The following is a 15,205-nucleotide window of genomic DNA, read 5'->3' as shown; positions in this document are numbered from 1 at the left end:
TGATCACTGTAATAAGAAAAAAATTACTGAATGGATTGCTTCTTTAGGCAGTGAGCATGGTTATAAATGCACAAAGATGAATCTAGTGTCTTGCCAATATTTACAAAAATATCGGCACAAGAAAAACTGCCACTGAAGACTGGGAGCATAAGGTCCAATTAACAGATGGGTAAACACTAAGATCAGGTCCCTTTAGGCAGCTGATCTGTAGATGTGCACTTTATGTAGTAACAGTGTTTGCCAATACAAATCCACAGCCAATAGGGTTACAAAAAAGGCTGTTACCACCACACCTCTCAATCTCTTATCACAAAAAATCTGGACAAAGACTAAAATAATGGGGGGACAAAGTCACAAAATAGAGAGATTTTAAATATTGCTATTATAAATGTAGAAAGTTGCTAGAATAATAGGTTTTACATGAATTTTCTGAGTGATATAAAGTCTGAAACTCAAAGGTGTGCTATTATTTAGTGAATAAAGTCTTTAGCAATTTGAGGGAAAAAAAAACATTTTGAAAAACAGTCCAAAAATGAGGAAAAAAAATCTGTTTGTTACACAGAAAATGTAGATAAAACAAGCCAAGAAACCACTATAGATAAAAAAGAGAGAGTAGTATATTTCTATCTTTGTCACTCTTTCCCTCTCTCTGCCATTATACAGATATATTTTTTAATCAGCAAGCAATCTAAGCAAGAGGCATTTAACAGCAAAACAGATGAAAGCAAATCTCACATCTAATTCTAAGGCTAAGCCTTTTAGTAAGGTTTTTTGCAGTGCGCCAATTACTGCTCTGCTCACTTAGTCTTACTCACCAATGTGGTCAAGCCAGGACACTATACGTTCTGTTCATGATGCCACCTGTCCATAATTCTGGAGAATGCTCCTGATGGTGCCTCACATTGTGTCATTGTCTGTAATAATTATTATTATTAATATTTTAAAAGTATCCCCGATTGTCCCGCATAATTCTGTTATTTGTCCCTGACTGGTTTGGAGCTATGTCCTCGATCACAACAATACTTGTAGCAATTCTGTACTCTCTCAGCTTCTTTGAAGCACAATGTCTTATAAAATAAATAAATAGATAAAATATGAATACTTAATTTTCTCTTCTGAAAAAGAAAACATTTCATGGTGGCAGCCTATACAGTGCTTTTACTGACTCTGATACAGTGCATACCTAGATTTCAGCCAATTAGTGCTTCATGTTTCAAGAACGGACCTAGTACAGAACAGCCAGACAACCCTCAACACACCAACAGACTGCAGATTAGAAAGATAATGACTTGAAAGGACAGCTGGTGCTTTTTTTTTTAATTTTATTTAACAGCTTAATGACAGCAGTCACTAATGCAAAATGAATGTAGTCAGCAAACATGGACATTTCCTTTCATGTTTGCAGTCAGTGCTGCGAGCAACAGGATGCAGGATCTTAAACCATGAGTATCCCACTATAAAATGGACATGTAGCAACCTTATTATTTAAAAAAAAAACAACAAGGAAATGTCCCTGAAGATGAGATGCTGGTATACACTGAGATCAGCTTGTCCATACAACCCATCTCTAGTGCTTATTTCTCAATGTGCAGGGACGTAACAGTTATTCACAGCCATGAGAGAGAGAAAATTTGGATCACTGTAGGTAGTGTGTGCTGTTTTCACCATACTTCTCAACCTCTTAGCACAAGAAATCAAAACAAAGTTTAGTATAATTTTCTGAATGATATAAAGTCTGAAACGCAAATGCATGTCATTATTTAGTGAATTTAATCCTCAGTGAGTTGCTAGAGAACCACACTTGCAAAAATCTGGGCACAGTCCTGCATCTTGCTGCTTTGGGTGGGTGGGTGTTGATGTCCCTGAATACGAGATGGACTTGAAGTTGCCTGGTACATCAGCATACCTAAAATATCTTTCATGAGGGAGTGAGCTTCAGTGCTAAAAGTAGCAGTTATACTCCCACTAACGGTTAAAAAAGAAAAGTAAAATATATAGATAAAACAGCAGCTCTCCAGTCTCTCTACCTTTGCTGTAGTTGTAGCTCCGGACATTTCAGTGCCTAAACATATCACTTCTGTTTGTACTTTTAAAGTCTCACACTTACATGGCAGCCACCATTTCTAGGATTACAACACTTCCGTCGCCTAGAATGCGGGCGTAATTTCCTCCATAGTACTTGCCTTCAGAGTACAGCATTTGGCAGGAATTTTTATCAATAAATTCCAATATTAGCATCACGTAACTCCATGCTGAAACGTAAGTTGAGAAGGTAACTGACAAAGTTCTGTTACTTTTTCAACTTATTTTTTTAACAGTGGAGCTAAAATAGGACTGTAAAATTACTCGCGCTTGTGAAAGGCACTTGGGTGTACCATAATGCAATTCCTGTCACCTCAGAGAGTGCTTGGATTTAACCACAGAGGCACTATGAGACTGTAACTCAGGGTTAATGAGTTAACTGAATGAATGGTAACAGTCTGAGTAACCCAGCTCAACTCATGAATTAGATCAGATGAAACACAAATCTAGGCCAACTAATTAATAGTTATGTACTTACCATAATTATCTGCAGTCGCCATTCATCACGTATGGGTCTTGGATCGGATCCAAGCTGGCAAAACTCAGACAACAGCTTAGCTCAAGCTCCTCCCCTCCCATAATGCCTTGCTGCCTCTAACGCCTCAGATCGAGTTCGCCCTGGAGAAAGACGACAGACAGAGGAGACCTGCCACCAAACAAGATCCAGCTAAATTCTTGCCAATCTCTTAGGAAGGGGGAAAGGAGGGTGGGATTGTGATGAATGGTGACTATGGATAACACAGTTACCAAGTTATGGTAAGTACATAACTATTAATCTGAAGTTATACTAGTGACCAATCATTATGTTTGGGTCAGAATCCCCAGCTACCCAACATTCTCGGGCGACCTCATGGAAGGACATGCCGAAGAACAGTGGAGCCAAAGGAAGCCCTTCCCCTAGAAACTAGGTCAATCTTGTAATGAGAAATAAAGGTATGAGGAGAAGGCCAAGTTGCTGCTGCACAAACGTCATCCAAGGATTGAAGAGCTAAGAAGGCAGCTGAAGTAGTCACTGACCTGGTAAAATGGGCGGCCCTAACTAGTCCAGGCAAAGGAGTACCACAAGAGGTGTAGCTGTACAAAATGCAATGGGAAATCCCATGGGAAATGTTAACTTTTGAAACAGCTCAGCCCTTTCTGTTAACTGAGAAGGCCACAAACAACTGGTCTGAAAGACAAAAAGTTAAATTAATTTTGTGCAAATAAAAAAAAAAAAAAGCTGTCAAACATCTAAGGTATGCAAAATGTATTCCCCCTTGTTAGTATAATTGGAAAGAAGACTGGAAGTTGGATAGACTGATTGAGGTTCACTTCAGTGGCGGACTGGGTCTCATGGCCACTTTATCTTTATGGAGTATCAAATAAGGAGGCTTGATGGTGGGAGCCTGCATCTCTGATACTCTTTTCGCTGAAGTTATTGCCACCAAAAGGGCAGTCTTCCAAGAAAGAATTCTTAAGTCACAGGATGCGGCAGGCTCAAACAGAGCCTGAGTTAGAGATTGCAGCACCATAGCAAGATCTCACAGTGGAGAAGGATCCCTGAACTCGGGGACACAACAGAAATATGCCTTTCAAGAAATCCTTGCAGAAGTGAGAAGAAAAAGTAGGTTCTTCATTAAGGTGAAAATCAGAAATAGCTGCCATTTGGACTTAAATCGCAGAGAAACTTGCTCCCTCTTGGAAAAAGGAAGCCAAGAAAAGAATGTCTGAAATAGGGACTGAAAATGGATAATGATTCTGACCTTTACCCAGATAGAGAATATCTTACACTTACTTCTGTAAACTCTGTTGGTAGAAGATTTCTGAGAAGCAAGAATAATGTCCTTCATAGGAGATGCAAGCCCGGACTTAGCCAGAATCACTGGAATTTGACAAACCAAGCTGTCAGACTGACGGGCTGCAGATTTGGAAGTGGAAGGAGTGACGGATGAGAAATAAGATCCAGATGGAGCACCCAAAGGGATGCTTCAGAGGAGACCGTAGAAGAAGGAACCACACCTGCTGAGGCCAGAAGGAGGCAATGAGGAGTAATTGCGTTCGGAGGTGTCCTGCTTTTTGAAGAACTCTTGGAAGGAGAGGTAATGGAGGAATGGCATACAGAAGACCCGGAGGCCAATCGTGAGTAAGAGTGTCCCTGGGGGGACTTCCCCACTGGGGGGATCAAGGCGAAGTAGCTGCTGCATTTGTAGTTGAGAGGAGAAGCAAACAGATCAGAGCTCAGTTGGCCCCACTGACGGAAGATCCGCTTTGCCACTAGCGGGTTCAGGGACCACTTGTGCAGGGTCAGAATAGCCCTGCACAGCTGTCTACCAGCACACTGGATGCTCCAGGAATATGCGTTGCAAGGAGAAAGTGCCCCAAGGACATCGCCCACTCCCAGACCCTCACGGCCTAACGCCAAAGCAGATAAGAACATGTGCCCCCTTGTTTATGTACCACACAATGGCCATGTTGTCTGTATGCACTGCTACTGTCGCCAGAGGGAGGCAGTCCTGAAAGGCTTGCAACATAAGGAGGACTGCTGTCATTTCCAGAACACTGATGTGTAGTTTGGTCTCTGACTGGGACCACGTCCCTTGGACAGTCTTCCCCAGGAAATGCCCCCCCACCTTAGAAGGGAAGCGTCCATGGTCAACATGGCCGCTGGAGTGGGGGGAGAAAAAGACTTGCCCGCTAGGAGGTTTGGAGAGTGCATCCACCATGACAGATGTCACTGGCAAATTGGGGTGAGCCATATAGGAACTGAAACAGGATGAGAAAGAGCAGACCAGTGAACTGCCAGGGTCCACTGCAGAGCTCTCATGTAGTAGCTGGCCAGTGGAACCAAATAAATGGCTGCTGCCATGGCCCCTAAGGTTCTCAGAATTACAGATACTGGAGGATGAGTTTGCTCCTGAAGAGACTGTATGCGAGACCAGATAAGAAGCACCCACTGGAGGGGAACTACAATCTCTGAGACTGTGTCTAAGTGCAATGAACTCCAGATGTTGAGACGGGGTCAGAAAACACTTGGCAAGATTCACTGTGACTCCAGGTTAATCAAAAAGATGAAAAAGAAACTGTGTGGCCTCCACCAGTTGATGCTGTGTAGGGGCTGTGAGGCACCAGTTGTTGAGGTAGGGAAACACCTGGAATCCCTGCAGCCTGAGATGAACTGCCACTACTGTCATGCATTGGTTAACACCCAGGGAGCTGTGGTGAGTCCAAAGGGCAGGGCTCTGAACTGAAAGTGATCGGCTCCTATGCAAAAGCAGAGAAATCTCCTGGACCGCCTGTCTATTTTGATATGATAGTATAGCTCCTTCGTGGAGAGGTGAACAAATGGTCCCCTCCCAAAGGATCAGTGGGAAGGTCCTCAACAACAATAGGATCTGACCATTTCGGATCCGTGGAAATAGAAGGATCTGAGAGAGCAGGGCATTCAAACTCCTCGGATCAGAAACGATCGGATCCGTGACCAGCCTGCTCAGACTCAGATCTGAAGGTCTCGATCTGGAGGCCTTGGATATGGGAGTCGACTCAGAGACCTTCGGATCTGAATACCTTGGAGTGGAGGCCTTGGATCCAGGTGTTGACTCTCTAGAGGACTTTGAATCCAAAATCTTTGAATCCGACCCCACCGAGGCTGGAGTCGGATCAGGGGCTGGATCCAACAGCCTAGGCTTTTTACCTGAGACCTCCCCAGAAAAGGAGGCAGAGGTTACTTTTCTCTTGTGGTCAGAGGGGCTCGGCTTGGTCAAAGGCTCCTTGACCAAGGGACCCCGCTGAGACATTCCTTTGAGTAGTATTTTATTTTGGCACTCGACCAAGGCCCCGGGGTTGAATGCAGCACAAATGCCACACTCAAGCTCCAGGTGGCCGGCGCCGAGGCAGTAGAGGCACTCCTCATGCAAGTCAGAAACAGGCATCTTCCGACTGCACAAGGAGCACCTCTTAAAACTTTATGCCTTTTCTGACATCTTAAAGCGCCAAAGCACAAAACAAAGTCCGAAATCGACGAGAACCAAAAAGTCCATTCCACATGCGATACAACACACACCTAAACCTAAACTACAATCAAGAAAAATTAAATCTCAAGACGAAATTCTTGACACAAACTTGACAACTCTAAAGACACTGAAAAGCGTGCCACACTCCATGGGAGGGGTAGAACAGTGATGGTAACAACACGCAGAAAACCTGAGAACCAGAAGAACAGTAAGAAAATTAAGAGACTAAGGCACTAAGAAAGAAACTATGAAGGAAATCCCAAAAAGATGCATCTACTTGACTACACTGGAGGAGCTGAGCAATCTGTGTCTGTCTACAAGTGCGGCAAACGAGATCTGAGGGTTTACAAGGCAGCAGAGCATTATGGGAGGGGAGGAGCTGCTTGAGCTAAGCTGTTGTCTGAGAGTTGCTGGCTTGGATCAGACGTTGGATCCAAGACCCAGACGTGATGAATGGTGACTAGGATAACATCAAATCCAGCAGATATCAAACCACTTTAAATTCAAATTATAATGCTGTACCGTGTGGCTCAGTATTATGTAACATTGTGTCCTAGTAGCTCTGGGTCAACTGATAAACCAATATCCAAGCAAGTGTCTAAAAAATTAAGAACCTTGGACACAGCAAACATACAACTAGGTCTTACTTGGTCATGGTGCTTAATTGTTGACTTGATCAGTTAAGTGAAAGTTAATTCTACAATTAATACTCACCCTTAACGAAACCCTAAGCAGAGAACTACCCATTAATGCAACCCTACGGTCCACCTTTTTAAAGGAAAGGATCATGAGTGATTGAATCCATTTACCAATCTAGTTCATGTTTCACGTTTGTAACTGTAGGTGGCATAAGAGGTAAATATGCCCAATGCCCAAATGATGTAATCTTGCCATGGTGAAGACTAACAGCTGCTCTAACCAGTTACTCGATGGATAGTCAAAATAAAATATCTGTATTGAGCAAAGGAAAGTGTATATAAAAATAGTTAAGTAAAAAGACAAAGTCTCACATAAACACACATTTACAAAACAGACAGGAAGTGACACCAAATGAAAATGATGGATGAGGGAATCAGGATTAGACTTGCTAATTGGATTCAGTTCACAACCCACTTATGCAATCTTAATGGCATGCCTACAGCTACACTGGGGTCAAACACTCTAGGAAGGCAAATCAAGAGTGAGAGACTTGCATAGAAACTAGCAAGACAACTTCAGGAAGACTTGAAAAAGTTATGTATAGTGGACAGATCACACCTCAGCATACAATGAAATACTAGGATGATGTACTCTTTCAAAAAACAAAATAACACATGGAAAGGAAGTAATAAGTTATTATGGGATAGTTAGAAGCAATTCTAAGTTTTTTTTCCCCTTCTTCCGGGCTGACCATCAACCTACCTCAGATGGCAAGTCCCATCCAGGTGTTTGCTTTATATTCCCTACCTGGGAGTGTTTCTCTACTGGGAGAGCTCCTGCACTGAAGATGTGCCATCTACTCGTCAAGTATGGTCTTAGGACATACTACGCAAGCTGGTGAGAAGAGTCATCAGAGAAGCAGTCATACTTCTGTAAAGCAAAGTTTTCTGGACTACATACCACCACAAGAATTATATGCTGGACTGCAATGGGAGGATTACTCTGAACACCCACCTTCTGCAGACCATAGGGTAGTCATACTTTGTGTTTCCTCCAACCACGTCTGTCATGCCACTCCTGAAGTTCTGTCATAAGTTAGGCTGAACATATTTATTCAAATATGCTCTCTCATAATATTTTGAACTTATAGGCTAAAATTTTTGTAATGCCCAGTGCTCAAAGGTTGCATACAATAAAACATTTCAAGAAACATTACCAAGTTCTTAAATGCAAATAGCAAAAATATTTAACTATGTTGGCAAAATTTAAACGTAGCACAATATTTGATACAAAAAGAAATAGTATAAAGCCAAAAAAATATCATTCTAGATACAAAGGAGACGACCTTTTAAACATCTACTTCAGTTTTCTTTCTTTTCTTTTGTGAAGGAATATACTTTGTACAATAACAGATGGCAAACATCTTTCTTAGAGAAAATGTAAGGCTTCTAGATTTAGTTGTTAAAGATTGTCCTTTACCTGATGATCAAACACCAGCTTAGGGCCACCATCTGCTGCAGTATCTGCACTCAGCAGTGTCCACATGTTGGTATCAATATCGTAGCAGTAAAAATCACTCTTCAAAGATTTACTGTTTCTTACGGAAGAGTCTAAATATCGGCCTAGTGTGTAGATCTGCTTTCGCTGCGAGTCTATACACATTTTGTGACATGACCTAGCAGATGGCCCATCCTACAAGAAATAAAGGTAAATATATAAATGACAGGAAAGAGCTCTTTCAGTCTATATACATACTTACATATTAGAAAGAGAAAATAATAAACGGCATCAATTACACTTTAATGCAGAGTGCAATTCTGTACTAAACAGATATAAAATAAAAGCGTAATGTTCTTTTTAGACTTAATGACCTGAAAACTCACTCACAAAGATGGGATTAAAAGCAAACTGGTTTGCAAAAAAGATGTAGTGCATCACAGCATTCAACCTGGGTACAATACAATTACTGGCTTATAATACTAATTAATTTGCAAAGGATGGGCACAGGATTCTTTTTTTTTTCCAATAATTTTTATTTTTACATTAATAAATGTCACAAATAAAAACTATCTTACAACATGACCATATATATATATATATATATATATATATATATATATGTTATACATTGATGTCAAATATCACAGGATATAGGTCGTACAACATATCTATTTACACTATGTACATAGATGCTTTCACTGTTAGTTCCACAGTTATATAGACAGTATATACATTTGTAATATCCAAGTTATTATTTAATATCTGAACTTGTATGTGTTCTTTGGTTCCATTATAGTGTATTTCTAAGCTGCTGTGTGATGAATTATGCTAATATGAGATTGAAGGTTTGTTCCCAAATCTCTCTGGATTTCATGTTTTTGTTTCTTTTATCTATTACTATTTTATGAGCTAAAAGGTGTTGTATAGCTACTTGTTTAAAACCCTCCCAAGAGACATTTATCGTATCTAGCCATTTAAAAGCTATATACAGTTTCATTAATAGGAAAATTGTTAAAAGTGTATTTGCTTGTTTTCTTGGTATGTTAGGTGGGAGAATGTGTAATCCTCAAGCTAATGTTGATGTTTGATAACCTGTTTTTTGTAATTGTACCTTGAGAGAGTTCCACAGTTTAGACACACATTTACAGCTCCAAAATACATGGATTAAGTCAGCTATCTGGTCCTTACAGTGTGGGCAGAAAGGCGATTTTGACGTGTTAAATTTGTGTAGGATTGCAGGTGTAAAATAAGCATTATTATTGATCATGAGCTGAGTGTATGCTAACTTTTTGAGGGGTATAATCTTCAGTGTTAGATTGATTGCCTGGCTTACTTGCTGATCATCTGTGGATGGTTTAATTTTTCTCCAGTAGTTAGAGAAGAGGAGGTCTTTCTGGCATTTGATTTCATTTATCATTTTAAATGAATTAGTAATAGTTTTCTTTGTTGTGATAATAGTTTTCCAAAACCTGCTACAAGTTTCTATGTCACTATTGGTCATAGTAACATTTTGGAGGTAACTGGAACACAGTTCTTTGATTTGTCTTGGGTTTATTATGTGTGATTTAGGGAGAAGTTGGTCCTCAATTCTTGTATTGAACAGTTATAAGGTAGGGATAAATATCTTGGATTGTTTTATCTTTCAGTCTGGGAAAAGGGACCAAGTCCAGCATCTTATTGTTTATTTTTAAATTTGGTTTTTTATGAAAGGGGTTGCAGTATTGTCATGGCTTGTCTAAGGTTCAGGAATTGAAAGAGTTTTTGCGCCAAGTTGACAGAATGTTTTAAGGGCTCTATAATGTTATAAGTTTGTATTTTTTTTTGCTTCAGGAATGGAAGTGCTTTGGGATTGAAACCTAGAGCTTTAATATATCTATAATAGATAGTCACACAAAAAGGAGACCAATTTTCCATTGACGGGTTATATGCAGCTATTTTTAATATTCTGTTAGTTAATGATCGAGTAGTACATTACCTGGTAGATTTAGTCCTCCTTTGCTTTTGGGGAGTGTTAATTTTGGATAGGAGATTCTGTTTTTTTTTGGGTTCCCATATAAATTTTGCTAGGAAGGTATGAATTTGTTTGAAGAATTATTATGTATTGTTGTCCGTGATGTCATGAATATATACATTAGTCTAGGTAAAATGTTCATTTTGATTATTGATACTTTGGCCAGGAATGGTAGTTTTAGGTTGTTCCATCTTTTACAGTCTTGCATTATACTTTGCCATTTAAGGTTTACATTGTGTTGGTAGAAGTCTTTGCTATTCTGGAAAAAGGCGATTCCCAGATATTTAGTTTCTTCTTTTATTTTTATTGTGTTTAACAATGGTATTAGTGAGATGAGTTTGGGTGTTTTTAGGGGGGGAAATATTAGTTTTATTGAGGTTTAGTTTGTAGTTAGACAGTCGAGAAATGCTCAATTGCAGCTATTATTTTGTTTATATCTGAATTTGGTGTAGTGCAGTATATGTTCAGATCATTCGCAAATGCAGTGAGGTATATTTTGAAGTTGTGTATTGATGGAGGATTGTGGTATATATTTTGTTTAATGTATAGAAAGAGTGGTTCTAGGTATAGGTTAAACAAGAAGGGTGATAATGGGCATCCTTGTCTTGTTCCATTTTTTATTAGGATCCTATTTGACCAAGTTTTATTTATATATAGAGATATGTATGGGTTGCTATAGAGAGTTTGGATGATCTGAATGAAGTTATTGGGTATATTAAAGTAGGGTAGTGTTTGGAGTAAAGATTCTAGATTAACCCTATCAAATGCCTTGTGGGCATCCACTACCATTGTGTAGATGTTGATATTGCATCAGTTAGCATAGGATATTAGTGCATCTAATGTTAACGTATTGTCACTAGTCTGTCTATGTGGTATAAAACCGGATTGTCCTAGGGAAATTATTTTCTCCATCAGATTTTTCATTCTGTTTGCAAGTATAGAAGTAAATATTTTAGTATCTATATTTAAGAGGGAGATGGGTCTGTAGCTGTCTGGGTTTTTGGGGTCTGTGTGTTCTTTTAATATAAAGATGGTTTTAGAGGCATTAAAGTGGATGTCATTTATTTTATAGTTTATTATGTAATTCAGTGAATAGTATAGTAGTTTGGCTATCAAGGGGGAAAATGCTTTGTAAAATTCTGATGCGAGTCCATCCGGACCCGGAGCCTTATGCGCTTTTAAGTGTTTGATTGTTGTAATAATTTCACTGATGGATATTGGTTCAGTTAGCTTTTTTTTGTTGGTCTAAACTGAGTTTTTGAAGGAAGAGAGTTCTATCTTCCTTTGAGGTTTGTAGTATTTGTGCTCCATATATTTGGGAGTATATTTGTTAAAATGTTTTAATAATGTCTTCATTTTTTGTGTAGTTTTTGTCTCTGTAGTTTATTTCTGATATATTGGAGGCATTTTTGTGTTGGGAGATAATTCTGACCAGAGCTCTAGATGGTATTTGAGCTTCTTCTGCGTAAGTGGCTAACATTCTGGCTTCATAAAAAGATAGGTTACTGGTTTCTAACATATATAGATCCCTTTGCAGTTTTAAAAGTTCTGCTTCTGTTTGGTTCTTAGGGTTATTAGTTCTTTTTCAGGATGCTCTATTTTCCCTTTTAGTATATGCTCCTCTTTCAGTTGTATTTTTTTATAGTATGCTGCTTTTTTGATAAACAATCCTCTAATTTGTGCTTTGGTTGAAGCCCATTCTATGCCAGCTGGTACTTGGGAGTTAGTGATATTTGTAAGAGCTACTTTTAGTATTGCTTCTGTTTCTTTTATTACATCCATTTTGGAAAGTAAATTAGGGTTTAATGACCAATTATGACCCCCTATTCTCTAAATATATCTTTTTGTCCCAGTTAATGTTCAGTGTGATTTTGGAGTGATCTGAAAAGAACCTGGTATTTATAGTTATTGTTGGGTCCATGGCAAGGGATTCTTTATAAACCTCTTCTTGACATCACTGAAGCATTGTACCTAACTGATCATTCACAATTACTCCCACTACTGAAGTCTTGGGTATCATGACTCCCCCCCTTTACCTCTGGTTCACCAAGCAAATGTCTCATTATTCTTCCCTTTCTCTAGCTCACGGTCTCTCCCTCTCCTTATATATATATATATATATATATATATATATATATATATATATATATATATATATATATATATAAATTTTATACAGACACATATATAATATATATATATATATATATATATATAAAACTAATCAATATATATATGTGTGTGTGTGTGTGTGTGTGTATATATTGCATTCACCATTATTCACATTTTTATTTTATTTTTATTTTACATTTGTTAAGCGGGGGTGTCTGACTGAGCCGAAAAGGCCCTTTTTCAGCAGAGGCCCGGGGAGAAAAGCTCCACATAGAAAAATTACAGATGCATTTAGACATGATCAATACACACACAAATTACAACAGACATGATTTTACAGTGGTATGCAGCACATCTACAGTGGAGAGAACAAACAAAAAAATATTTAAAAATAAATTTACTTAATAGATTTGTGGTGTACAGCTGAAATTTGGAACATAGGTAGAATTACTGGAATACTAGAATTACATTACTGGAAGTCTTGGGTATCAGGACTACCCCTTTACTGCTGATTCACCAAGCAAAGCACACACACGCGCGCGCGCGCACACACACACACACACACACACACACACACACACACACACACGATATAAAAAGTTTACAAACCCCTGTGAAAATGACAGGTTTTTGTGATATAATAAAATGAGACCACAATAAATCATTTCAAAACGTTTCCCACCTTTAATGTGACATATAACCTGTACAATTCAATTGAGAAACAAACAAATCTGTTAGGGGAAAAATATAAAAAATAAAAACGTACAATAAGGTGGTTGCCTAAGTGTGCACACCCTTAAACTAATACTTTGTTGAAGCACCTTTTGATTTAATTACAGCATTCAGTCTTCTTGGGTAGGAGTCTATCAGAATGGCACATTTTGATTTTGCAATATTTGCCCATTCTTCCTTGCCAAAGTGCTCCAAATTATAAGGTTGCGAGGGCATTTCTCGTGCACAGCCCTCTTCAGGTCACCCCACAGACTTTCTATTGGATTTAGGTCTGGGCTCTGGCTCGGCCATTCCAAAACTTTAATTTTCTTCTGATGAAGCAATTCTTTTGTTGATTTGGATGTATGCTTGGGGTCATTGTCATGTTGAAAGGTGAAATTTCTCTTCATCTTCAGCTTTCTAGCAGACACCTAAAGGTTTTGGGCCAAAAGTGACTGGTATTTGGAACTGTTCATAATTCACTCCACCTTGACTAAAGCCCCAGTTCCAGCTGCAGAAAACCAACCCCAAAGCATGATACTGTCACCACCATGCACCTTGGGGATGGTGTTCTTTTGGAGATGCGAAGTGTTGTTTTTGCATGAAATGTACCTTTTGGAATTGTGGCCAAAAAGTTATTTTGCCTCATCTGACCATTAACACATTTTCCCATATGCTTTTGGAAGACTTGATGTATTGTTTTGCAAATTTTAGCTGGGGCCTGGATGTCTTTCCGTGTAAGAAAAGGTTTCCATCTTGCAACCCTACCACATAGCCCAGACATATTGAGAATATGAGAGATTGTTGTCACATGTAGTTCACAACCAGTACTTGTCAAAAATTCCTGCAGCTCCTTCAGTGTTGCTGTAGGTCTCTTGGCAGCCTCCCTGACCAGTTTTCATCTTTTCATCAGTTTTGGAGGGATGTCCAGTTCTTTCCAACGTTACTGTTGTCCCATATTTTCTCCACTTTTTGATGACCGTCTCCATTGTGTTCCATGGTATATCCAATGCTGTGGAAATTTTTTTGTACCCTTCTCCTGACTGATACCTTTCAACAATGAGATCCCTTTGATGCTTTGTAAGCTCTCTGCGAACCATGTTTTTTGTTGTAGCAGCAACTGATGAAATATCAGGGAAAATCCTTCTAGGACAGCTGAACTTTATTTGGGGTCAATCAGAGTCTCTTTAATTGATGGCAGGTGTGTACCCAAGAAGACTGAATGTTGTAATTAAATTAAATGGTGCTTTAACAAAGTATTAGTTTAAGGGTGTGCACACCTTTGCAACTAGCTTATTGTACATTTTTTATTTTTTATATATTTTTTCCCCTAACAATGGAAGCCGTGGTGGTGCAGTGGCAGTGTTGTTGCCTCACAGCAAGATGTTCTCCAGTTCGATTCTCGGCTGGAGTGCCTTCTGTGTGGAGTCTGCATGTCCTCCCCACGGTAGAGTGGCGTTCAAAAGACATGCGTGAATGGGCGTGCCTTCGTTGAAGGTTGGGCATCGGGCTGGCGACTCGGCACCGTAAAAATCTACTGCCAATCATAAGCAGACCCGAGTTCCGCTGTGGCGACCCCTTACTGGGAAAAGCCGAAAGAAGAAGATATTTTTTCCCCTAACAGATTTGTTTTTCAATTGAATTGTATAGGTTATAGGTCACATTAAAGGTGAGAAAAGTTTTGAAATTGATTTATTGTGCTCTCATCTTTTTATATCACAAAAACCTGGCATTTCAACAAGGATGTGTACACTTTTTATATCCACTGTGTGCGTGTGTGTGTGTGTGTGTGTGTGTGTGTATATATATATATATATATATATATATATATATATATATACATATATATATATATATATATATATATATATATATCAGTCCAATTATAAACGAAACAACCACCGAAGAACACCATATTACCGCAGAAAAAAGAAAAGTTGAAAAAACAGCAGGATCACCACAGAATCAGGCATAAAATGACATTTATTTCTCGAATGAAAATAAAAGATGAACGCTTACGGGTTCTAAAACCCTTCTTCGGATCAACTTACAAAATAATACAAACATATATTTAAAGTATCAAATTTCCACTAAAACTTTACACATTTTGTGCCAAAAAACTTGGCCAATCAGTATAAAGATTTTTCCAAAGAACTACACA

At 38.9% G+C, this 15,205-nt stretch overlaps 1 protein-coding gene across 1 annotated transcript in view; it reads right to left on the bottom strand.

Annotated features, from left to right (window-relative positions):
* MKLN1 (muskelin 1) overlaps window positions 1–15,205 on the bottom strand; it is a 1,607,387-nt gene that overhangs the window by 699,560 nt on the left and 892,622 nt on the right. Inside the window, exon 9 of the mRNA XM_044087317.1 lies at window positions 8,190–8,402. Coding sequence (XP_043943252.1) covers window positions 8,190–8,402 — 213 coding nt within the window. The remainder of the gene's footprint in view (window positions 1–8,189; window positions 8,403–15,205) is intronic.

Source organism: Protopterus annectens, chromosome 11.part0, assembly GCF_019279795.1.
Source record: "Protopterus annectens isolate FY-2018-M chromosome 11.part0, PAN1.0, whole genome shotgun sequence".
Lineage (NCBI taxonomy): Eukaryota > Metazoa > Chordata > Ceratodontiformes > Protopteridae > Protopterus > Protopterus annectens.
This window is presented reverse-complemented; position numbering and strand designations above follow the sequence as displayed.